Raw genomic sequence first — 26,681 nt, 5'->3', positions numbered from 1 at the left:
CATGTCTGTTTAGCCAGGCCGATGATCAGGACAAGTGTTCCTATGAATGCTTGTTCCCCCGATTATTGGCTTGCTTAAATGGGCCACTTAAGGATGTGAGGGCTAGAAAACAATACAGATAATAAAATGTAATGTAATTAAAAAAAAATTTTAAACACATGGAACACGATGTCACCAATGTGATCATGGGAATACACCCTTAAGACACAGAAACATAAGGACTTGTTCGTAAGGTTGCCAGAAATCTTCTGTATAATTTTGTGCACTTTTTGGGAGATGAAAAATCAAATTTTCCCATCTTGCATAGACTGAATATCAGGGAAACCTTGAGCAAAATTCCTTTCACCTAAAGAGCTGATATGTAGGGTTTTGGTATGTTGTTGTTTCCTTTGAACCCCCCAAATTAAGACCATATTTGTTACTAAAACTCATTAAAGTCAATCAAACATCTTGCCATCTTTATTCCTATTTGATCAAGAAAATGGCTTTTCTTAATCTATTGAAAACAAATGTTTCCATTAATAAGCACAAAGCAAAAGCATAGCAAATGTTAACAAATATATTGAAAATATGGCAGCAATAAATTCAATGTAGTCAGATAATATGAAGCATTCTCGTAATTGCATGATAACAGAACACTCTAGTTACTAAATGTAGAACAATGTTCCTGAATCTCTTTGATGAAGCGTAGATCATTATGAGATGTTGTAAAACAGGTTTTAATGTACATTTTGTTATATATATTTATTTGCAGAATTAAATTGTAGAGTTTTACTATGTTTTTGATTTCACATCCTTCTGCCACAAGCCAATCTAAACACTATTTTTCCAAGAATTAAGGGCACATACAACCCTTTTAATATTTTCCCAAAATTTAGTGGTATATCTATAACAAATAACCAGTTTACTATAGCATTACATACATACTTTCATTCAATGTAAAATTTATATTTGCTATGCAAAGATTCGAAGCTTCCTCCTGTAGAGATACAGGTGTGACATTGACCTCTTGTTCCTCGGTAACATGTTGATATACTGGTATGACAAACTTATTTTCCATTACATATGTTGATACTGGCTCATCGTTCTGCTCATCCAGGACCATGACACAATCTACGACTTCTTGATGAGGGTCGCTGGCTGCTGTCTTCACCCAATCCTTAATATTCAGAAATAAGAAAAAAATCAACTAAAAGAATGGCCAATTATGGGAGCAAATGTTGAAATTACTTGTTACCATTCTATATTATGCAATGTGTTCCCAGCTATTTTAAATCCCAACCATATTACAGGGGTTTTTCAAGTATAAATTATTAATTCAAAGGTATTCACTGTGCAAAATAAAGCCTTAGTTATCCCGTGCAGCTCCAGTGCTGCTTTAACACCGCTGCGCACAATATTTTTTACAGTACTGCTTTGGTAAAATTATGACTATAGCAAACATGGCTAATTATGATGTCACTGCTGTAGACATGAGAGCAAAGACTTGGCCCTATTCCAGAATACATATAATTCAAGGCATTGCTTGACATGCTCCATTCTGCAGCTTCTGTGAAGGATGTTCCCCAGACTATTCATATGTAGGGGGGGCCCCCGCCGAGTGTCCGGGCCAGAACCAAGGGGCTGCCATCTAGGTTCCTATGGGATCTGTTCCCAGGGAGCAGAGTTAGAAGGTGGACCGCTGAGACTGACAGGACAGTAGGGGGAGGAGCCAATATAAACCAGTCAGGGTGAGTCAGCAGAACGGCAGAGATGGAGCAGGAGACCGTGGGAGCGCCAGAGAGCCAGAACCACAAGCATTGACCAGAGAGGAGGACAGCGGCAGGAGGGAGACTTACGGTGGTCTGTACGGAGATGGCGACGAGCCGACCGACAGAAGACCGCCGCTTTACTCCATCCCCTGGTTGCGGCCTACCCGCTGCCACCCACAGCCGTTGCCACTTCACCCCAGCCCGCGATTGCGGCCTACCCGCTACCGCCCGCGGCCTTTGCCGCTCTACTCCAGCCCGCGGCTGCTGCCTATCCCCTGCCGCCCGCATCCACCACCGCCCCGCTGCAGCCCGCAGCTGGGGCCTGCCCCTCACCATCAGTGGGACTCTCTGCACTGCCCCAGGCTGTGCCCGTGGCCTACCAGCTGCCACTCCGCATAACTGTGGCTCGCCCCTGCCCAGGGGCTGCGGCCTCCTTCATCCCACTAGCAGTCATGTTCTCACAACCAGTGTTTGCTTGTATTGATTCCCTGCGAGGACAACTCCTGTTATTTTGTTTGATTGCTTAGGATAGCCCTAGCGGCTTCAAGTTATAAAAGTTACTACCTTAAGCACAAATTGGTCTCGCGTCTCGTCACTGCATCCCGCATACCTGCCATTACCACATTTGGCATAGTCAGCAGGATGCAGTCTCCGAGCGCGGACAATGGCGCCCCAGACCAGGGCGGGGCTGTGGATTCAACAGATAACGAGGGCTCCCGGTCCAGCATTTCTTTGGGAGCTATGCTAAGCAACCTGCCTAGGTTTTCCGGCTCCAACACCATGTTGTGGAGCTGGACAGAGCAAATGTGAGGGCTCTTTCGAATGCACCCAATGACCCCTGACCTCGAAGCAGTAGTAGCTCTCATGGCGTTAGACGGGGAGGCCTGGGATTCAGTAATGTTGAGGCCCCTGGGGCACCGCAACACCTTTAGGGTTTTTGCAGATTCTAGAACAGACCCATGGGGACCCAACAAACGAGGGAGAGTTGAGGACCCGGTTGTTCAGTCGGATGCAGGGGGAGGCGGCGACTATCACCCAGTATATGAATGTCCTCCAGGAGTTATACATGGCCATTGAACGGAAGGACGGGGTGGAGGCAGGACCCATCGACATTACCCTACACGACCTGTTGGTGACTGGACTACGAAACTCATTAATAAAGCAGGCATTGCGGGAGCAGGTCAGAGTGAACCCACGTTTGGACTTTTCGGAGGTGGAAAGTCAGGCGCGCGCTCGAGAGCAGGAGCAAGGAATGGCGGTCCCCTTGGGGAAGGTCCGGAGTGTGGAGGCCTCCGTAAATGCTGTTGAGGAGCCCCAATGGATAGGAGAGATGAAACAAGAGCTGAAGAACATCAAGGGCGAGTTGGCCAATGTGTAAAGAAGAACCGAGTTCGGGACTGGACGGCCAAATTTCAATCCCGGGGCTTCGCACTACCCTGGGTGGCCGGCCAACGCAGCCCCAGTGCTATGAGTGCGGGGAGCTGGGCCACTTCACCTGAGAATGTCCGCGGCATGGGAGATACCCACCCTGGCGGCCATTAAACTAGAGGGCTCGGTGCTGGGGGGACAAGGGGTGGTGGAAGTCCCGAAGATCTGATCGCAAAGTGTCCAGTGGTTTGGGCAGAAGTCGAGGGCCATGCCATAAGGTGCCTTGTGGACACGGGGTCGCAAGTAACGACCATGCCTGCAACTTATTTCCGGCAGCATTTCCCTGAGGCAGCGAGACCCCAGTGGGGGTCCATGATCAGACTGGTAGCCGCCAATCAATTACCGGTCCCTGCTGCCAGAGTGGTTTGGGTGCAGGTGACACTGTGTGGCAAATCCCTCGGCCGCCGAGGAGTGATCCTGACCCAGGGGAAAACCAATAATCAGCATCCAGTCATTCTGGGCATGAACATACTGCGGAAGTTCGGCAACTTACTCCTTAATGACCCCACGCAAGACACCCTGAAGCAGTGGGGTTCCCACATGGCCCAAGGGCAGGTCTTCCAGCAGTTGGTGCGGGAAGCGTGAGTCCTCCAGGACTGCCAGGAGGGCGAAGCACTGGGTAAAGTCATCGCACCAGCGTCTCCCCCGCTTGTCCAGCCCCCCGGGCAGGCAGTGGTGGCCCTGCCAATCCGAGCCTCGGTACCATTGGAGGGCGTAAAGATGCATGTAGAGCCATGCTACTCAGAACGTTTGCATCCTGGCATATTGGTGGCCTGACCACGGTGAGGAAGGGGACTGTTCTGGTGCGCTGCGTCAACCTCGAAGACCAAAACATCGTCTTGAAGCCCCAGGCCGAAATGGCCAAGCTGGTAAGGCCATTGGAAGAGGTGCTGCCGGCCCCTGTGGTCCAATTAAGAGCGCAACCCGAGGACCTGTGGGCAGTGACTATTCGGACTCTGCAGGCTGCCAAGACCTCGACCCAGGAGAAAGGCCGAAACATCCTAGAAAGAATGCGGGCCGAACTATCCGGCCTGACTCCAGCTCAACTTTCCCAGGTAGAATCGGACAGTACCACCAGGTATTTGCCAGTCACGAGGATGATTTTGGATGCACCACCACCATCACCCATGGAATTCCCACAGCAGGAACGGCCCCCATCCGAGAATGTTATCGGCAAATCCCTCCACAGCTCTACCAGGAGGTGAAAACTTTGCTGAGTCAAATGCTATGAAAGGGGGTCATCCGAGAAAGCCAAAGCCCCTGGGTGGCTCCTATCGTGTTGGTCCACAAAAAGGATGGCACCCTACGGTTCTGTGTTGACTATCGAAAACTAAACGCCTGCACCATCAAAGACTCGTACCCACTACCCCGCATCAAAGAATCCTTGTCCACCTTGGGGAAGGTGACATACTTCTCGATTTTAGATCTGGCCAGTGGGTGCTGACAGGTGCCCATGTCGGAAGATGACAGGGCTAAGACGGCGTTCATTCTCCCCATGGGACTCTTCAAGTTCAATCGAATGCCGTTCGGGCTGGCCAACGCCCACGGGACCTTTCAGCAGCTGATGAAGCGGTGTCTGGGGGATCTCAATTTCAAGGCCACGTTGATATACCTAGATTATATTATCATCTATGCTGCCACATTTGAGGACCACCTGAGGCGGCTGGGGCAGGTGCTCGGCCGGCTGCAAAAGTACGGGTTGAAGGTAAAACTCCAGAAATGCCACCTATTTCGCACTCAGATCGAGGATCTGGGGCATATCGTCTCGGCTGAGGGCGTTAGACCGTCCCTGGAGAAGGTTGCCGCCATCCATGGATGGCCTACCCCTGAGACGATAAAAGACGTGCGGGTCTTCCTTGGGTTGGCCGGATACTACCATCGTTTCGTAAAGAATTTGGAACGTCGAGCCCGAGCCCAGCAGGACCTGCTGAAAGGGGCTCCTGCTGGGGCGAACGGACTGAAAATCCAGTGGCAACAACCGCAAGAGGAGGCTTTCCAAGATCTTAAGGCTGCACTCTCGGGCGCCCCGATGTTAGCTCATGCAGATTTCTTGCAACCGTTCATACTGCACACCGACGGGAGCCTCCACGGGCTAGGGGCTGTGTTGTCACAAGTCCAGGACGGCCGGGAGAGAGGGATCGCTTATGGTAGCCGATCACTTCATGACTCCGAGCGCAACCCTGACAATTACAGCTCCTTCAAGCTCGAGCTCCTCGCGGTAGTGTGGGCCATGATGGAGCGGTTTGCAGAGTACCTGGTGGGCTCCGAAGTGGTGGTGCGGACTGACAACAACCCGCTGGCCCATTTGGAAAATGCTAAACTGGGGGCTCTGGATCAGAGTTGGGTGGCCCCGATTATTCAACTATAAGATCATCTATAAGAGAGGAGCCGAAAATGTACACGCTGACGCCCTCTCCAGGATCCGGCATACAACCCCAGGGAAAAGTCAAGACGATGAACTGAAAGAGGAAGAGACGCCATTCGCACTCACCGCCGCCGTGCTCACGGCAGCCACCCAGGAAGAATCCCCCTCAGAACCCCTAAGGGGTATTTTGGAGCAATCTCGTGACAGATGGATCCAACAGCAGCAAGAAGACGAAGAAATTGGGCTCCTACGACGATGGGTAGCCGCCGGCAAACTACCCACTGACTCTCAAAGACAGACCATGACTCAGGATATGTTGCTGATGTTACGCCAATGGGAGAGACTGGTCATCCGAAGGGGACTATTGTATCGTAAAGCAGTATCACGGGCGACGTCTGCAACAACTTGGCAGGTAGTCGTGCCCGGAGTCCAACTCAATGAACTGGCCCGAGAAGCCCACGAAAAAGGGGCCCACTTTGGAGCTCAAAAGACCTTGCAATGGTTGCAGCAGATAATTTACCATCCGCACTTGCACGCTGCTGTGGACAAGACTTGCCGGGCCTGCTGCCTATGCGAGCTAGCTAAACCACCCACATAATGGTGGGTGATATTGACATCAGCACCCCTCGAGCTCTTGACAGTGGACTATTTGACCATTGGTCCCGCGTTCCAGGGATATGAACATTGCCTCGTCATGGTGGACCATTTCACTAAGTTCGCCATAGTCACTCCCACCCGAGATCAAACCGCGGAGTCGGCCGCCTCCGCAATTTGTAGAAACTTTATACAAGTGTATGGCTGCCTTCAACGAATACATTCAGACCAAGGAGCGTGCTTCCTGGGAAAAGTAATGGAGGAGCTACATCATCTCTACGGTATTGATAAATCCCAGACCACGCCATACCACCCGCAGGGAAACGTGGCCTGAGAACGATTTAACCGTACATTAATTCAAATGTTGCATACCTTGGAGAGTGACCGGAAGGCGCGCTGGCCTGAATATGTTCCTGAACTAGTGTGGGTCTATAACAACCGGGTGCACCGGGTTACCGGCTATACCCCCTACTCACTGCTCTTTGGGCAAGACGGCAAAGGGATCACAGAGGTAGAATTGAACTTGGAGGAACCCCAACCCTGGACCGGTGTATCATCGTGGGTACAAAATCACCGACACCGGCTGCAAACCCTCCACCGAATTGTCCATTCAAAACTCCAGGACTTAGAGCACCCAGAAAGGACTCTGCCTCCGCCCACCAACCTCCAAACTGGGGACCGGGTACTCGTACTAGACCAGCGCCCCCAGAATAAATTAGAACCATGCTGGGAAGAAAGTCCCTACCAAGTATTGCGCCGAATAAGCCCCGATGGACCTGTGTACGAGATACGACCCGAGAAAGACACTCCCCACTCGCACTGTGCACCGCAACATGTTATGGCTTTGTACTTCCACCAACCCCGTGCAACCCGAGCCTACCCCCCAGGTCCCCGAACCACTGCCAATGGCCTGGGACCTGGATGATGAAGACTTCCCAACAGTACCCGCGGGTCCTCCACTAAATGACAACTCAACGGACCCAATCAGCCCACCTGAATTGACTAGCCTGCCATCTTCCACCTCCCTAGTAAGCTCCACCACAGTCGAACTTAGACGTTCTGAGCGGTCAACAGCTGGCAAACCCCCCAAACGGTACAAACAGGACCAGTTCGTATAGCAACAAAAACTATTATCTACAAAGGCCAACCCAAGCCTATTTAGGCCCTTGCCTAAGGACTGGTGAGCATACAGGATGGGGGAGTGGAGAATGTTGGCCCCCGCCAAGTGTCCAGGCCGGAACCAAGGGGGCCGCCATCTAGGTTCCTAGGGGATCTGTTCCCAGGGAGCAGAGTTAGAAGGTGGACCGCTGAGACTGACAGGACAGTAGGGGGAGGAGCCAATATAAAAGGGGCAGAGAGCGCCAGTCAGGGTGAGTCAGCAGAACAGCAGAGAGGGAGCAGGAGACCGTGGGAGCGCCAGAGAGCCAGAACCACAAGCAGTGACCAGAGAGGAGAACAGCGGCAGGAGGGAGACTTACGGTGGACTGTAGGGAGACGGCACTGAGCCGACCGACAGAAAACCGCCGCTTCACTCCATCCCGTGGCTGCGGTCTACCTGCTGCCATTGTCGCTTCACTCCAGCCTGCGTTTGCGGCCTGCCCGCTGCCGTCCGCGGCCATTGCCACTTCACTCCAGCCCGTGGTTGCAGCCTGCCCGCTGCTGCCCATGGGCATTGCCACTTCACTCCAGCCCGCGGTTGTGGCCTGCCTGCTGCCACCCACGGCCATTGCCGCTCTACTACAGCCCGCTGCAGCCCACAGCTGGGGCCTGCCCCTCAGTGGGACTCTCCGCACAGCCCCAGGCTGTGTCTGCGGCCTACCAGCCGCCACTCTGCATAACTGCGGCTCGCCCCTGCCCAGGGGCTGCGGCCTCCTTCATCCCGCTAGCAGGTGGAATGCCGCTGCCCTCATGGGTGGTTGCTCCACCAAAGGACTCGCCTAGGGCCTGTTGTGCCCCCACCTCGCCTGGGTGTCAGAGCGCCTGAAGACTACACCAGATACTCAGCAGCTGGACCCATCGGCTGCGCCGCCGAAGTACCATCGTCCAGGATGCCGAGGGACGTCAGGACTAGAGATGAGTGACTTTGCCTTTTTTCAGGTCGAGTCGGGTTTCATGAAACCCGACTTTCGCAAAATTCAGGTAGAACGAAATCGGCCGATTATCGTGAAAAGTCGAAGGCCAACTGAAACACGAAACCCAATGCAAGTCAATGGGGAAGAAAAGTCGGCCAAAAACATCAATTCTTATTACTTAAGCTTGTCAACCTTAATTTACTTTATAATAATAGTTAGGCATTGAAAACTGGGGGTTATTTGGCTAAAGTTGTGGGGAGGTAGGGCTGGCTCCAGATTTTCGTGGGCCCAGGGCCAAAGAGTGTCAATGGGCTCCTTTAACACATAGAATCATAGAATCGTAGAGTTGGAAGGGACCTCCTGGGCCATCTGGTCCAACCCCCTGCTCAAAGCAGGATTCGCTAAATCATCCCAGTCAGATGTCTGTCCAGCCTCTGTTTGAAGACTTCCATTGAAGGAGAACTCACCACTTCTCGTGGCAGCCTGTTCCACTCATTGATCACTCTAACTGTCAAAAAGTTTTTTCTAATATCTAATCTGTGTCTCCTCCCATTCAGTTTCATCCCATTGCTTCTAGTCTTTCCTTGTGCAAATGAGAATAAAGATGATCCTTCTACAATGTGACAGCCCTTTAGATATTTGTAGACAGCTATTAAGTCTCCTCTCAGTCTTCGCTTTTGCAAACTAAACATTCCCAAATCCTGCAACCTTTCCTCATAAGACAGGGTTGCAGACCGGTCACCATTCTGGTCGCTCTTTTCTGAACTTGCTCCAGTTTGTTGATGTCTTTTTTAAAATGTGGTGCCCAAAACTGGACACAATATTCCAGATGAGGTCTGACCAAAGAGGAGTAGAGGGCTATAATGACTTCACGTGATCTAGACTGTATGCTTCTGTTAATACATCCTAGAATTGCATTTGCCTTTTTTGCTGCTGCATCACACTGTTGACTCATATTCAGTCTGTGATCTATTAGTATACCCAAGTCTTTTTCACATGTGCTGTTGCTTAGCCCTATTCCTCCCATTCTGTATATGCTTTTTTCATTTTTATTGCCCAGATGTAGCACTTTGCATTTTTCCCTGTTAAAAACCATTCTGTTAGTTGCTGCCCACTGCTCCAGCTTATTTATATCTTTTTGAATCCTCTCTCTCTCTTCTCTAATATTAGCTATCCCTCCTAGCTTTGTGTCATCAGCAAATTTAATCAGTTTTAACCTCAATTCCTTCATCTAAATCGTTGATAAAGATGTTGAACAATACAGGGCCCAGGACAGAGCCCTGTGGTACCCCACTTGAGACATTCTTCCAACTGGATGTGCAGCCATTTACGACCACTCTTTGTTTCCGATCACTATGCCAGTTATGAATCCACCTAACAGTTGCCTTGTCCATTCCATACTTAGTCATTTTTTCAATAAGGATTTTATGAGATACTTTGTCAAATGCTTTGCTGAAGTCTAGATATACTATATCTACAGCATTTCCTTGATCCACCCACTCAGTGATTCCGTCATAGAAGGAAATTAAGTTAGTCTGACATGACTTATTAGTTACAAACCCATGCTGAATCACTTCATTCTTATCCAGGTACTGACATTCATGTTGTTTAATAATTTGTTCAAAGATCTTTCCTGGTATAGAAGTCAGACTCACCGGCCTATAGTTGCCTGGGTCCACCTTCTTCCCCTTTTTGAAGATAGGAACAACATTTGCTCTTTTCCAGTCTTCTGGGACTTCTCCTGTTCTCCAAGAATTTTCAAAGATTATGGAGAGGGGTTCAAAAATTTCTTATGCTATCTCCTTCAGTACTCTGGGGTGTAATTCATCTGGACCTGGAGACTTGAATTCATTTAGGTTAGCTAAGTGTTTCCTCACTATCTTTCTGTTTATAGATATCCTGGATTCTTCTATTCTCTTAATAGGACAGTCAAGAACAGTTGCTGTTACATTTCCTTTCTGAGAGAAAACAGATGCAAAATAGGAATTTAAAAGTTTGGCCTTCTCAACATCCTGTCTTACCATTTCATCATTTTCATCCTGTAAAAATCCTATAGCATCTTTGACTTTTCTTTTACTTTTGACATATCCCCAAAATCCTTTATTATTGCTTTTGACATCTCTTGCAAGCCTCAATTCATTGTCAGCTTTACATAATCTGATTTGTGTCCTGCAGTTTCTGCAGACAGCATTATATTCTTCTTTAGATATGCCTCCCTCTTTCCATTTTATAAACATTTCTTTCTTCCTTTTTAGCATGTGCTTAAGTTCTGTGTTCATCCATACTGGTTTCCTTAAATGCTTCCTATTTTTCCCTCTTTTCGGAATTGTTAACAATTGTGCTTTGAGAATTTCATTTTTCAAGATTTCCCATCCTTCCTGGACATTTTTGTCTTTAAGGATATCCAGCCATTGGATCCCTCCAATTCTCTTTCTGAATCCCTTAAAATCTGCCTTTCTGAAATCTAACCTTGAAGTCTGAGTCTTCACAGGTCTTCCTCCTCTAGTTATCCAAAATTCTTAAATAGCATGGTCGCTACCTCCTAGGGTTCCAGCCACTTTTACCTCCTCAACCATTTCCTCCCTGTTTATAAGGATTAGATCCAAGGTAGCAGTTCCCCTTGTTTTCTCCCCTTCCTTTTGGAAGATAAAGTTGTCAGCAAGAGAGGATAAGAATTTCCTTGACCTGTTAGTTTTGCCTGAGAGAGATTCCCAACAAATATCTGGATAGTTGAAATCTCCCATGACAACTATGTCATATTTTTTGGAGAACTTGGCCATTTGATGCATAAAGAGTTCATCCATATCTTCAGCTTGCGCAGGCGGCCTGTAGTAAATGCCTACAATGGTGTCCTTTCCATTGTTCTGTCCTTGTATTCTTACCCAAACAGTTTCCACAGAACTCCCAGTCTCTGAAGCTTCAATCTCTGTGCAGATATACGCGTTTCTAACATACAATGCGACACCTCCTCCTCGTTTATCAAGTCTGTTTCTTGCAAATAAGTTGTATCCTTCTAGTCTTGTATTCCAATCATGTGTATCGTCCCACCAAGTTTCAGTGATTCCAATGACATCATATTTCTTTTCCTGTGTTAGTAGTTCCAGTTCTCCTTGTTTGTTGCCCATGCTTTGTGCATTAGTATAGAAACATTTTAGTTTGTGATTGTTTTCTCTTTCTCCAATATTTTTATTATTTAGATTCTTTTGTCTTTGTTCTTCCTTTCCACTTCTAATAGCAGAGTTATCAATAGCATTTGTCAGATGTATGGCTTTTTCTGGTCTTTTGCTTTCCTTCCCACGTTGTTCTAGTTTAAAGCTCTCCTAACAAGTGTAGCAAGGCGACTTCCAAATACTTGCTTTCTAGTCTTCGTAAGGTGCACCCCATCTCTAGCAAGTGGTCCATTGTATAGATAATTCACTCCGTGATCCAGAAATCCAAATCGTTGCTGATGGCACCATCGACATAGCCAGTTGTTCACCTGCAGAATCTTATTCCACCTCCTTGTTCCATGGCCATCCACTGTGAGGATGGAAGAGAAGACCACCTGCGCTCCCAGTTCCTTCACTTTCATGCCACAATTCATGATCCTCTCATACGGCAGAGAAATAGCAGTATAGTATAATTACAAATATTTCACATCTTACATCACATGACTGATATCCATTTTAAATTCTCCAATAGCTCCAAAAACGGACAGTATTTTACTCCATACAGTATTATGGCCACCGCATAGTGCGTTATACAGAGTAATGAGGCCCATATATTTCTCCATACAGAATCATTGGTCCCATATAATGTTCGATACAGTATATGATGAGCTCCACATAATGCTACAGTTTATGTTGGTCCCCATGGATGAAGCTCCACTGTCTTATTGGCCCAAATAATGCTCCATATATAATGGGCCCCATTTCTAATGCTCCAGTGTATAATGGGCCCTGTAAATGCTGCTCCAGTGTCTGATGTCCACCTTTGGAATGCTCAAGTGCATGGTGGGCCCCATATATCATTCTCCAGAGTATAGTGCTCCCCAAAAATTGCTCCCAACCTTTAAAACAATTAAATTAGTCTCCTCGCTGGGGAATCCCTGTACTAGTCTGGACTCCTCGTCGTCCCCATCTTCCATCTCTCTGCACTTGGACTGTTTAGGCAGAGGGCGTACAGACATGATGTCATCGCACTCTCTGACCAGAATGTCACTGTCAGGAAACGTGGAAGACATCACAGCGGTGGAGCAGGGAGAGGTAAGAATTTCAACTTTGCAAGTGCTGTGATCCTGAGCAAGCAGGGAGGGCCCACTCGTTGGCGACGGCACTGGTATAGGGCCCCTCATAGTACGGCGGAGTGTCTGATGGCGGGTGGACCCTCCCGGCGGGTGGACCCTCCCACCGGCAGAGACACTTTTGCGTACTATGAGGGGCCCTGTGCCAGTGCCGTCGCCCATGAGTATGCCCCCCCACCTGTTCAAGGAACCTGCACTTTCATCTGCACCTTCCTCTTTGTCATCGTGTAAGGTGGTATAGTATGTGGGAAGGGGTCAGATTCTGCCTGTGTAGCGTGCGAGGGGAATGTAGTGGTCTGGGTCAATGTACCAGCATAATCATCTAGCAGTGGCTGGGCATCAGTGCACTTGTGGTGCCCCCAGGAGTACAGTCACCACAGTGGCAATACCTTCCTCCTAGGGAGCGTGATGTCATGCTAGGGAGCAATGAAGGATCTCTCTAGCAGTTAAGCCAACACACAACACAGTTCCCACTCCAGGCCAGCAGGGAGAGCTCTGAACCTGACTGTTGAGGAGCTGCTCTCTGTTGTCGGGAGGAGGGAAGTTAGGGCAGTCTGAGAAGGGAAGGGGAAGTGTGTGGATGTGAGAAGGGGAGCTGGAGGATGAGCAGAGTTAAGGCTCACTCCTAGCTGGAGCGCATGGTCCGGATTTCGGTCTCCGAGTTTGTAGGGACACTGATGGTCCTGCAGCAGAAACTGGAGGAAGTAGCAGCTGTAAATGCTCTGTTCCCAACTAAGGCTCGGAGGCCCCAGCAGCGACTTGTGTGAGCCAGAAGGAAAAGGCTACGGCTGCCTGCCATACAAGAAAGTTTCAAAAGAGAGTCAACAGGGGGAACTTCAGTGAACTCAGTACTGCAAGTACCTCAGATAAGCGCTAGAACGGAGGCCACACTACCTATCTGCAGAGACAGAATTCCTAATTTGCTTCCAGGCTGACCAACTCCTTCTCCATCTGTACTCTGGGTCCTGTATGGCACTTACCAAATACAGGTAAAGGAACTGCACGACTGTGTCTGTCATATTTCTCCTGCGCCTGGCGCACGGCTCTGCTACGTCCTGGCGTCACGTATCATTCACCTATAAACGTTATTCACCCCTTTGCATGGACGCCCATGCCCACGGACCAGGTCACCACCACCGTGACACATCCCTCTGAGACACCGGCCCGGTATGGATTAACCCCACTGCCCTGGCTGGCCACCCACACTAAATTGTCAGATTCATCTTGGACTGGGGAATTCACGATTTGACTTGATAACCCAGGCATGGTATGTGAGAAAGAGCTACATGGACTAATGTGAAGTGTGGCCTGCTGCATCATTCACTTTTGGTGGGGGTGAAGGACACAAGATAAGGGGTTCTTCCTGACCAGGAGCCAGCACTTGACGACTCAGTACTTGCATTTTTTGAAACTTAAGAAGAGGAGGGCATATTTGCTGGAGTCTGTTTCGGCAATGTAAGCCAAAACCAGTTCCTGATGCTCCGGCTTTAAAAGCGATTTACCTACTCCCAGAATAGGGAGCCTTCAAGGCTTTGTGGAGCCAGACGATGATGCAGGCTCAACATCTCCTGCCTTAGGTGCTATTGTGCTTTTGCCACTACCAGCAGATGCACCACCACCCCCACCACCATCAGTACCAGCTGGCAACCCCCGCCCACTTCCACGGCCTCTTCCACCATACTTCCTCATTTTTGGAAAAATGTACCCAAAATACCACCAGCTATATGGTGCTGTAAAACAAGCTACAAGGTGTATATAGTATTGTGGAGAATTTGAATCTCCCTAGAGATTTTTGGAGGCTGAACTATTATCTCAGGCCCACTATAGATTACACCTCAATTTAACAGGCTGAAATTGGCTGGTGTATGACAAAGTACAAGGTGTGTATATAGTATTGTGGAGAATTTGAATCTCCCTAGAGATTTCAGGAGGCTGAACTCTTATCTCAGACCCACTATAGATTACACCTCAATTTAACTGGCTGAAATTGGCTGGTGTATGACAAAGTACAAGGTGTGTATATAGTATTGGGGAGAATTGGAAGCTCCCTAGAGATTTTAGGAGGCTGAACTATTATCTCAGGCCCACTATAGATTACACCTCAATTTAACAGGCTGAAATTGGCTGGTGTATGACAAAGTACAAGGTGTGTATATAGTATTGGAGAGAATTGGAAGCTCCCTAGAGATTTTAGGAGGCTGAACTATTATCTCAGGTCCACTATAGATTACACCTCAATTTAACAGGCTGAAATTGGCTGGGGTATGACAAAGTACAAGTTGTGTATATAGTATTGGGGAGAATTGGAAGCTCCCTAGAAATTTTAGGAGGCTAAACTATTATCTAAGGCCCACCATAGATTACACCTCAATTTAACAGGCTGAAATAGGCAGGTGTATGACCATGCACAAGGTGTGTATATAGTATTGGGGAGAATTGGAAGCTTCCTAGAGATTTTAGGAGGCTGACAAGGATGCTCTCAGTCCAAGTATGGCAGCAGGCAGCCTAATAAGCAGGACTGCTGCACACAAAAGTGTGGAAAAATGAACGTTTGGTAACTGTGCAGAAAAGAGGAAGAAAAGTATTTTTGCTTTTAAAAAAACAGTTTGCACAGCAGTGTGCAAACAGCAATGCAGCTATGAGGGAGCCTTATAAGGCAGCCTAATAACCAACAGAGCTGATGCACAAAAAATATAGCCTCCCCTGTCACTGCACACAAACTGTTGTGTTGTACAGTGGAAATCGCTAACAGCAGAAGCAGTTTTCTTGCTCTTCTTCCCTGCCTAACGCTCTCCGTTATTCAGAATTAGCAGCTGCAACCTCTCCCTAATGCTAATATCGGCAGAAGTAAGATGGCAGTCGGCGTGCACGCCCTTTTATAGCCCCTGTGACGCCACACAAAGCAAGCCAATCACTTGCATGCCCTTCTCAAAGATGGTGGTGACCGCTGCCCATAGTGTGCGTCCTCCATCATTGGCTGAAAAAGGGTGCTGGAAGCATCATTTGAAACGCGACTTTAGCGCTCTGGTCGCCGACCTCACGCTATGGTCGGGTTTCGTTTCATGAAAACCGACTTCAGCGAAAGTCGGTCACTTATGAATTTGACCGACCCGTTTCGCTGAACTCTAGACAGGACGGATAAGTGATACAATAGACCTAAGGACTCGTAGTTGGCCATACCGTGGCCCTATAGTGACTGGCCTTCGCTGGGTTAGTCGTGTTCTCATAACCAGTGTTTGCTTGTATTGAGTCCCTGTGAGGACAACTCTTGTTTTTTTGTTTGGTTGCTTAGGATAGTGTTAGGCGTCAGGTTCCAGCTGATGCACAGCAGGAATCCAGAGCCATGCAGCCAGCGGTCTCCCATTCCCCTACGACCTCTCAGGTACCTGCACAGCAATCTCGGCGAACCAGACGCCCTGATCAGACCAGTTCTCTGGGTCTGGTTTTTGCTGCCACCTCTGGACCAGCAATAGTAGCGCAGCCTGCTCTGCAGCAAGCCACTCCAGAGGCTAAGTCCTCTCGCCGCGCTACTGGGCATGCTCATGAGACGATCTCCCAGTGGAGATCGGGAGTCACGTGCTCAGGTCCTTCTCCTGATCTGATTGGTCCATCTCAGAGATCTGGAAGGTCCTGGAAGCTCACGGCTATAAAAGGCCCGCGTGGCCGCTCAGCCATGCGCTAGTATAGACTCTACTTGCTAACTGTGTGAATGATGACGGATGCATGTGCCTGCGAATGACTCATTAAGACTCCCCTCCCTCTGAAATTACGTGTGTGGATAGGGACTTAGTATTAGAGTCAGCGCCAGTCAGTGGCATGATACAGGTCACAGTGCATATCTTCACCTAACTAGCGTCCGACAGTGCGCCTCCTCTGGGCACTGTTGTATAGCGGCTGAGTCAGTCGCCGCGCTGCAATCAGCAGCATCTGTGGGCGTCCGCAGTAGTGACGCCACACACTAGATGGACCCTGACCCTCTGCTTTGGCTTCATCTCCTGTGACCGTATACCGTGCGTGCAGTTCTCTGAGTCCTGTGAGTCCAACAGGCTCAGTACTTACATTTATGTTCCAAGCGTCTCTGTGGAGATAGCAGAGTACGCTCTGTGCACACCGGGTGACGTTCAACCCGTGTGCGATATACCGCCATATTGTGCATCTGGCATTATCTAGCAGCGGTGAAACACCTACTGCACGGTGGACCCCGGGTGGCGAACACACTTATTATTATTTATTTATTTATTAGTGCGTTCAGCCGTCCCTAACATTATGCTAGCGCCAGGGTCTGGCTAGTAATAGCGGACCTGCAGCAGCTACAGCGGTATATTCAGCAGCTGGAGAGCAGGTTGGCGGCTATTGAGAGCTCCACCTCAGCTGCAAATGCTACAGTGGCCGCTACTCAGGCAGTCGCAGAGGTTGTATCACGCGTGTCCAGACCCACGCCTATGCCGACAATAACCCGCCTCCCGTTGCCCGGTAAGTTTTCCGGTGACATCACTGCCTGCAGGGGTTTCATGAGTCAGTGCTCTATCCAGCTTGAGTTACTGGCCATGCGATTTCTTACAGAGCGGGCTTATTGTTTCTCTCCTATCAGGCGGGGCGTTAGAGTGGGCTACGCTATTGTGGGAGCCTGATGACCCCGTGGTTCAGGGCGCTGCTCAGTTCCTCACGGCCCTGAAGCAGGTCTTTTTGGGACCACGGATCACGCACGACACCTCTCTCCAATTATTGGCCCTAACACAGGGGTCTCTCTCGGTCAGCCATTATGCCGTCCGATTCCGGACATTGGCTTCCGAACTGGAGTGGCCTGATAAAGCACTCGTCCCTGTGTTTTGGAGAAGGTTAGCGGAGCATGACAAAGATGCTCTAGCAACCAGAGAGGTCCCCACAAGTCTGGAGGAATTGATTGCTTCTCCACCCGCATTGATCTCTGGTTTACAGAGAGCGGGCTGGAACGTGCTCAATCCAGATGAAGGGTTAACTTGGCTCCCACCTTCTCCGAGCCGCTAAGATTCTTGCTCAGGAGTTTACACCTTCTGAACCTATGGAGGTGTCTCACGCCGGCCCCAAGCCACGTCCGATGCGAAGCTCCGCATGTTGTTACCATTGCCAGCAGTTTGGTCACTCGGCTAGCACGTGTCCTCTGCGGTCAAAAAAACGATCACGTCCAGTGGTCGTAGGTGGTGGTCTCACTAATATGAAACCCTTTTCTCCCAAACCAGTATTCCAAGGGACCTTAGATAGCGGGACTTCCACCTGGGAGGTAGAGGTCACGGTGGATTCTGGGGCAGAAGGGAACTTTATGTCCTCGACCTTCGCCCTAAAGCACGCTATTCCTCTGGTGTTACTGCCCCAACCCCTGACCATCAAGGTGGTTAATGGTGCATCTTTACCATCTCAGGTGACCCACCAGACAGCACCACTCAGTCTCTCAATCTCACCGTCCCACCGTGAGATTTTGTCCTTGTTCATTTTGCCCGATGGCATCGACCAGGTGCTTCTCGGAGTTCCCTGGCTCCGTTGCCATTCCCCTCATATTGATTGGGCTTCGGGGAATATACTGAGTTCGAGCAAGGACTGTCAGGGAAGGTGCCTGAGGGGCAGTGTTCAGATAACTTCCACTGAAGTACCTGCGGATCTCTCCGTGCTTCCCAAACCGTACCATCAGTAAGCAGACGTCTTCACTAAAAAATCTGCTTCCACCGCACCGTCCTTACGATTGTCCGATAGATCACTCCCTGAGATGGAGGCTATGTCTCAATATATCCGGGAGAACCTGGCAAGAGGTTTTATCAGAAAGTTGATGTCGCCGGCTGGCGCAGGGTTCTTCTTCGTGCAGAAGAGCGGAGAGTTACGTCCCTGCATTGATTACAGCGGTCTCAACGCCATAACGATTAAAAATAAGTACCCTCTTCCGTTGATCTCTGAGTTATTTGACAGGTTGCGTGGGGCCCGAATCTTTACAAAATTAGATCTACGGGGGGCAAACAACCTGATCCGCATTCGCGAAGGAGACGAGTGGAAGACAGCATTTAACACCAGGGACGGCCATTATGAATATCTGGTCATGCCCTTCGGCCTCTGTAATGCGCCTGCTGTCTTCCAGGATTTTGTTAACGACGTCTTCCGCGATATGCTCACTAAATTGATGGTGGTCTATCTGGATGACATCCTCATCTTTTCGCCAGATTTGACCTCCCACTGGAGAGACGTCTGCAGGGTCTTTGACCGTCTGCGGGCGAACTCTCTTTTCGCCAAGCTGGAGAAGTGCCAGTTTGAGCAGGAGTCCTTGCCGTTCCTGGGCTACATCATCTCAGCCCAGGGGTTGGCTATGGATCCTGCCAAGCTGCAAGCGGTAATGGACTGGCAGGTTCACATTCACTCAAAGCGGTGCAGCGCTTTTTGGGGTTCGTCAACTATTATCGCCATTTCATCCCCCACTTCTCCACATTGGTAGCTCCTTTGGTTGCTCTCACAAAGAAAGGAGCTAATCCTAAGGCTTGTTCTGAACAAGTCTCCAAGGCCTTCTCGTCTCTAATATCCCATTTTGTTGGCGCTCCCATCTTACACCATCCCGATGTGGATAAACCTTTTATCCTAGAGGTAGATGCTTCTTCCATCGGAGCAGGACCAGTCCTTTTCCAGAAGGATGCTCAAGGTCGGAAGCATCCCTGCTTCTTCTTCTCAAAGACCTTCTCACCGGCAGAGAAGAACTACTCCATCGGGGACAGGGAGCTGCTGGCAATGAAGTTGGCCTTTTCTGAGTGGACACATCTGTGATGTCACAGGAGACTGGATACTCCGCCTCTAGCAGGGCGAATTTCGTTGACACCCATGACCCTGGATACACCACCTCCAGCAGGGCGAATTTACAGAGATAAGGGAAACACCAATGAAACCGATACAATGGAGGGCCCTGCAATAGGGTACGGGGACGTGGAGACCTCCTGCACTCCCCTGAGCCTGTGTCTCTACACTCCTGACGGTCCTTAGGCAGGTTCCGCACCTGGCGACGAGCAGGATACCTAAAAACCCTAGCTCGCCCTGCACCTATCCCTTTCTAATGAATTGGACAGTGCAGAAACTAATCCCACCACTGCACTAAAGCACACATATGGAAAGTTACAAACAGGGAAAAACCACTTAGCTTTGCTCTGTTGCTATTGCTCCCAGCTACTTCACCAAAGTTTTATCAGAGCTGCAAGGAACTCTTCACTGTTGCTCCTTCCACACCAGGGGGCAACTAAACTAAAGTAACCAGAGTGTAATGACCCTAACGGCCACCGGGGGAAAAACTAGACCTAAAACAACCACAGTGTAATGACCCTAATGGCCACCGGGGGCAAAACTAACTTTAACGAAACAGCTAAAAGGAATAAAAAAAAGGTTACTTGTGCAAAATCTGTCATAATCCAACCTGGATCATGACACATCTCCTGGAGGGAGCCCGGTTTCCCTTCCAGGTGTATACGGACCATAAAAATCTGGTCTATTTACAAACGGCCCAGCGCTTGAACTCTTGTCAAGCTAGGTGGTTGCTCTTCTTCTCCCGCTTCCGCTTCACCTTGCACTATCTCTCTGGAGAGAAGAACATCCGTGCGGATGCTCTCTCGCGCTCGGTGGTTTCAGCGGAGGAAAAGGAGGCTGAGCCTCGGCTAATTCTCCCTACTGAGAGTTTTAGGACCGTGGCTCCAGTTGCTCTCGAGTCAGTGCCGCCGGGCAAGACCTTTGTCCCTCCTCAGCTACGGTCGGAGGTTCTCGCTTGGGCACACGTGTCTAGGGTGGGTGGTCACTTCGGCAATAAGCAGACCACAGTACTCCTGGCAAGGTCTTATTGGTGGCCGCACATGGCTCGAGACATGAAGGAATACATACAGGCATGCGTCTCGTGTGGGCATAACAGGTCCTCAAGCAGAGGCCGGCTGGGTTATTGTATCCTCTGCCGGTGGCAGACCTTGGGAGATGGTTGGCATGGATTTTGTGGTTGGCCTGCCCAAGTCTGGTGGCAGTACGGTCATCTGGGTAGTCACCGACCATTTTTCTAAAATGGTGCATCTGGTGCCACTCGCGCGGTTGCCTTCCGCTCGTGGTCTTGCCACACTGTTCATAAAACATGTATTCCATTGCATGGCATGCCGGACAAAATTATCATAGAATCATAGAATCATAGAATCGTAGAGTTGGAAGGGACCTCCTGGGCCATCTGGTCCAACCCCCTGCTCAAAGCAGGATTCGCTAAATCATCCCAGTCAGATGTCTGTCCAGCGTCTGTTTGAAGACTTCCATTGAAGGAGAACTCACCACTTCTCGTGGCAGCCTGTTCCACTCATTGATCACTCTAACTGTCAAAAAGTTTTTTCTAATATCTAATCTGTGTCTCCTCCCATTCAGTTTCATCCCATTGCTTCTAGTCTTTCCTTGTGCAAATGAGAATAAAGTTGATCCTTCTACAATGTGACAGCCCTTTAGATATTTGTAGACAGCTATTAAGTCTCCTCTCAGTCTTCTCTTTTGCAAACTAAACATTCCCAAATCCTGCAACCTTTCCTCATAAGACAGGGTTGCAGACCGGTCACCATTCTGGTCGCTCTTTTCTGAACTTGCTCCAGTTTGTTGATATCTTTTTTAAAATGTGGTGCCCAAAACTGGACACAATATTCCAGATGAGGTCTGACCAAAGAGGAGTAGAGGGAAATAATGACTTCACGTGATCTAGACTGTATGCTTCTGTTAATACATCCTAGAATTGCATTTGCCTTTTTTGCTGCTGCATCACACTGTTGACTCATATTCAGTCTGTGATCTATTAGTATACCCAAGTCTTTTTCACATGTGCTGTCACTTAGCCCTATTCCTCCCATTCTATATATGCTTTTTCCATTTTTATTGCCCAGATGTAGTACTTTGCATTTCTCCCTGTTAAAAACCATTCTGTTTGTTGCTGCCCACTTCTCCAGTTTATTTAAATCTTTTTGAATCCTCTCTCTCTCTTCTCTAGTATTAGCTATCCCTCCTAGCTTTGTGTCATCAGCAAATTTAATCAGTTTACCCTCAATTCCTTCATCTAAATCGTTGATAAAGATGTTGAACAATACAGGGCCCAGGACAGAGCCCTGTGGTACCCCACTTGAGACATTCTTCCAACTGGATGTGCAGCCATTTACGACCACTCTTTGGGTCCGATCACTAAGCCAGTTATGAATCCACCTAACAGTTGTCTTGTCCATTCCATACTTAATCATTTTTTCAATAAGGATTGTATGAGAGACTTTGTCAAATGCTTTGCTGAAGTCAAGATATACTATATCTACAGCATTTCCTTGATCCACCCAATCAGTGATACCGTCATAGAAGGAAATTAAGTTAGTCTGACATGACTTATTAGTTACAAACCCATGCTGACTCTGTTTAATCACTTCATTCTTATCCAGGTATTGACATACATGTTGTTTAATAATTTGTTCAAAGATCTTTCCTGGTATAGAAGTCAGACTCACCGGCCTATAGTTACCTGGGTCCACCTTCTTCCCCTTTTTGAAGATAGGAACAACATTTGCTCTTCTCCAGTCTTCTGGCACTTCTCCTGTTCTCCAAGAATTTTCAAAGATTATAGAGAGGGGTTCAAAAATTTCTTCTGCTATCTCCTTCAGTACTCTGGGGTGTAATTCATCTGGACCTGGAGACTTGAATTCATTTAGGCTAGCTAAGTGTTTCCTCACTATCTTTCTGTTTATAGATATCCTGGATTCTTCTATTGTCAGTGACCGAGGTCCCCAATTTGTGTGCCGGTTTTGGAGGGAGCTCTGCAGCCTACTCAGCATTGAGCTAAACCTGTCCTCCGCTTATCACCCCGAGACGAACGGGTTGGTTGAGAGAGACAACCAAACCTTGGTCACGTACCTGTGGCATTTTGTCTCTGCCAGGCAGGATGACTGGGCATCCTTGCTACTATGGGCTGAATTTGCCCTGAATAATGCAGTGGCTCATTCCACTGGTCAAACGCCGTTCCTTCTTAATTACGGCCAGCATCCACGCGTCCCTGTCCCGATGCCAGTGCCCTCCACTGATTCCAGGGTGGCAGACTGGATGCTATTCGAGCCTCTAAAGAAAGAATGAGGGCGTCCGCCTACACACATCGGCGTCTCGCTCCAACCTTTTCCCCTGGCGACTTGGTGTGGCTCTCTGCTCGAAATATCAAGCTGCAGGCTGAGTCTACCAAGTTCGCGCCGCGATACATCGGACCTTTTAAGGTTCTGGAGCGAATCAGCTCGGTGGTCTACCGCCTGGCTCTTCCACCACATTTAGCCATCTCTGACGTCTTCCACGTGTCCCTCCTCTAACCTGGCCTGGGTCTCCGAGTCATCTGCCAGCTCATCAGACTTGTCTTCGGATGAGTTTGAGGTTAGCGCCATTGTGGGACGCAGGATTGTGTGTGGCAAAAAATTTTATTTGGTGGACTGGAAGGGTCATGGTCCTGAGGCCCGGACCTGGGAGCCAGTGGAGAACATCTACGCTCCACTCCTGATTGCGGCCTTTGAGCTTAGCGAGGCTCAGAGGGGGCCCTAGGGGGGTAACGTTAGGCGTCGGGTTCCGGCAGCTGCACAGCAGGAATCCAGAGCCATGCTGCCAGCGGTCTCCCATTCCCCTCTGACCTCTCAGGGACCTGCACAGCAATCTCGGCAAACCAGACGCCCTGATCAGACCAGTTCTCTGGATCTGGTTGTTGCTGCCACCTCTGGACTAGCAATAGTAGCGCAGCCTGCTCTGCAGCAAGCCACTCCAGAGAATAAGTCCTCTCGCCGCGCTACTGGGCATGCTCACGAGACGATCTCCCAGTGGAGATCGGGAGTCACGTGCTCAGGTCCTTTTCCTGATCTGATTGGTCCATCTCAGATATCTGGAACGTCCTGGAAGCGCACGGCTATAAAAGGCCCGCATGGCCTCTCGGCCATGCGCTAGTATAGACTCCTACCTGTGTGAATGATGACGGATGCATGTGCCTGCGAATGACTCATTACGTCTCCCCTCCCTCTTATATTTCGTGTGTGGTAGGGACTTAGTATTAGAGTCAGCTCCAGTCAGTGGCATGATACAGACCACAGTGCATATCTTCATCTAACTAGCGTCCGACAGTGCGCCTTCTCTGGGCACTGTCGTATAGCGGCTGAGTCAGTCGCCGTGCTGCAATCAGCAGCATCTGTGGGCGTCCGCGGTAGCGATGCCACACACATGGTAGGTCTAGTTGGACCCTGACGCTCTGCTTTGGGTTCAGCTCCTGTGACCATATACCGTGCGTGCAGTTCTCTGAGACCTGTGAATCCAACAGGCTCAGTACTTACATTTATGTTCCAAGCATCTCTGTGGAGATAACAGAGTACGCTCTGTGCACACCGGGTGACGTTCAACTCATGTATGATATACCGCCATAGTGTGCGTCTGCCATTATCTAGCAGCGGTGTAACACCTGCTGCACAGTGGACCCCGAGTGGCGAACGCACTTATTATTATTTATTTATTAGTGCGTTACGCCGTCCCTATCAGATAGCCCTAGCGGCTTCAAGTTATAAAAGTTACTACCTTAAGCACAAATTGGTCTCGCGTCTCGTCACTGCATCCCGCGTACCTACCATTACCACACATACTCATTGTGCCTATTGTTTTAAGTTACTACTCAAAAGGACATTAATTATGATCTTGATGTGTCCCACTCATGCTTGTTTTGGCGTTGGATTCCAGAAGTGGTTCACCAGCATGTAACACAAGTGTATTATAGGACAGAGTGTACAGAATTGAGGTGTGTAAAATAACTGCCTTCATCTCTGTCAAGAATATATTAATGTCTATGTGGAAAGTTAGAAATAATACATTGATAAGATTCTCCGGACTGATGCAATTATTTTCCTTCACGTTAGAAAGGTACCTGTAAGCTTTCCTTTTCTCTCAAAACAATGTTTGTACAAAGTGTGTGATTTTATTGTATTTTAGTCAATGTATAAATATGTGGAACTGCGTAGAGTTTTATAGGCACTAATGTGCATGGTTAATGTAATTCTTTGCCATTAAAGTACATAGCAATTTATGTATAGTATATAGGGAAAGTACAGGATTAAGTTTAGAGCTTCAGGTATAGGATAGCACTCATAGTTTAGATTAGGAATAGGAAAGATTTAGTTGTGGGCACATTAGATACTGGAAGTGCGCTTAGATAAAGTGTTAGCAGGAGTTCATGGCCAGAGGGCAGGAGGGCACTAGAAGTACAGACTGTTTGGCAGTATGAAAATGTTGGCATCTGTCTTCAGCGGACATTCCTGTAATGTTTGGGCCCTATTGGCCAAACTAGGCACTAAGAAGTGTGCCTTATTCCTTTCCAACAAGTGGAAGCCCAAACAGGGAAATGCATGAGGGAGATGGCACGGGACTCATTGAAACTCTGAAGCTGGACAAAGTATCCAAAGCACAGATGCCAGTGAGGAAAAGGGATAGCTCAGGCAGATTTAAAGTAAAGTTGAGCCATTTGTTAAGAAGTGAATGTCCCCAGATTTGTGTGTGGATGTCCCTGGTTTTGGAATCGTGGAGATAGAGGAGGCCTGCTGCCGAAATGTTAGTGCACTGCACCACACGCACAGCACTCGAGAATCGAGACACTTTATTTGTAGGGTGCCAGGGTGTGGGAATACAGCAGCCACTCACCCATGACTACAGCCCTGTGCACCATACATACAGTAGGCCTAACTTATTTAATTACCTCAATTAACCCCTTTCTGACAGATGACAAACTATCCCATCCTGGTGACCTGGGCCCTTATGACCGTGGAAGGGATAGTACGTCATCACGATCAGCTGCGCTCACGGGGGGAGCGCAGCTGATCGAGGCCGGGTGTCAGCTGATTATCACAGCTGACACCTGGCACTATGTGCCAGGAGCAGTCACGGACTGCTCCCAGCACATTAACCCCTGGCATACAGCAATCAAACATGATCACAGTGTTCCGGGGCATAGGGAAGAATAGAGAAGAATCTCTTCCCTGAGACCCTGGGAACAACGCAATGTGCTCGCATTGTTCTGAGGGCCTTCCTCCCTGCAGGCCCCGGGATCCAAGATGGCCATGGGGCCTTCCGGGTACTGCAGGGAGGTGGCTTTCTCAGTGCTTGCTGAGAGCAGGTGCTGAGAAGCCAACTGCAGTGCCTGTCAAATCGTTGATCTGACACAGTGCTCTGCAAAGTGTCAGATCAGCGATCTGACACTACACAATGATGGCCCCCCGGGACAATATAATAAAGCAAAAACAAAAAAAAAGTGTAAAAATATATTTTTTTTAAATTCCTAAATAAATTATAATATTCCCTAATAAATTCTTTTTTTGTAAATAAAAAAATGATAAAAGTACACATATTTCGTATTGCCGCGTCTGTAATGACCCTCCCTATAAAACTGTCCCACTAGTTAATCCCTTTAGTGAACCTCTTAAAAAAAGGCAAAAAACAATGCTTTATCATCCTACCGCCGAATAAAAATTGCAATAGCACGCAATTGAAATGACGGATATAAACAAACATAGTACCACTGAAAACATCATCTTGTCCTGCAAAAAATGAGCCTTCATACAGCAACATCAGTGAAAAAGTAAAAAAGTTATAGCTTGCAGAATAAAGCGATGCAAAAATAATTATTTTTTATATAAAATTGCTTTTATTGTATAAAAGTGACAAAACATAAAAAAAGATATAAATGAGGTGTCGCTGTAATCGTACTGACCTAAAGAATAAAACTGCTTTATCAATTTTACCACCACGGACTGGTGTAAAAGCCCCCCCTAAAAAGAAATTCATGAATTGCTGGTTCATTCTGCGTCCCAAAAATCGGAATAAAAAGCGATCAAAAAATGTAATGTGCCTGAAAATGGTACCAATAAAAACGTCAACTTGTCCGGCAAAGAATAAGACCTCGCATGAGTCTGTGGGTCAAAGTATGGAAAAATTATAGCTTTCAAAATGTGGTGATGCAAAAACTATTTTTTGCAATAAAAAGCGTCTTTGATCGAGTGTCAGCTTCAAATATAAAAACCTGCTATAAATAGTAAATCATACCCCCTTTATCACTCCCTTAGTTAGGGAAAAATAATAAAATTTAAAAAAGTATTTATTTCCATTTTCCCATTAGGGTTAGGGTTAAAGTTTGGGTCGGGGCTAAA

At 48.3% G+C, this 26,681-nt stretch overlaps 1 protein-coding gene across 1 annotated transcript in view; it reads right to left on the bottom strand.

The window, feature by feature from the left end:
- Positions 1–907: 907 nt before the first annotated feature.
- The window catches only part of LOC141076177 (cytokine receptor-like factor 2), a 145,824-nt gene continuing 120,050 nt past the window's right edge, over positions 908–26,681 (bottom strand). Inside the window, exon 6 of the mRNA XM_073563523.1 lies at positions 908–1,159. Coding sequence (XP_073419624.1) covers positions 908–1,159 — 252 coding nt within the window. The remainder of the gene's footprint in view (positions 1,160–26,681) is intronic.

This window comes from Dendrobates tinctorius, unplaced genomic scaffold (assembly GCF_039654945.1).
Source record: "Dendrobates tinctorius isolate UK_male_01 unplaced genomic scaffold, ASM3965494v1 ptg000394l, whole genome shotgun sequence".
Taxonomy (NCBI): domain Eukaryota; kingdom Metazoa; phylum Chordata; class Amphibia; order Anura; family Dendrobatidae; genus Dendrobates; species Dendrobates tinctorius.
The sequence above is the reverse complement of the archived record's forward strand: the minus strand, read 5'-3'. Positions and strand labels throughout refer to the sequence as shown.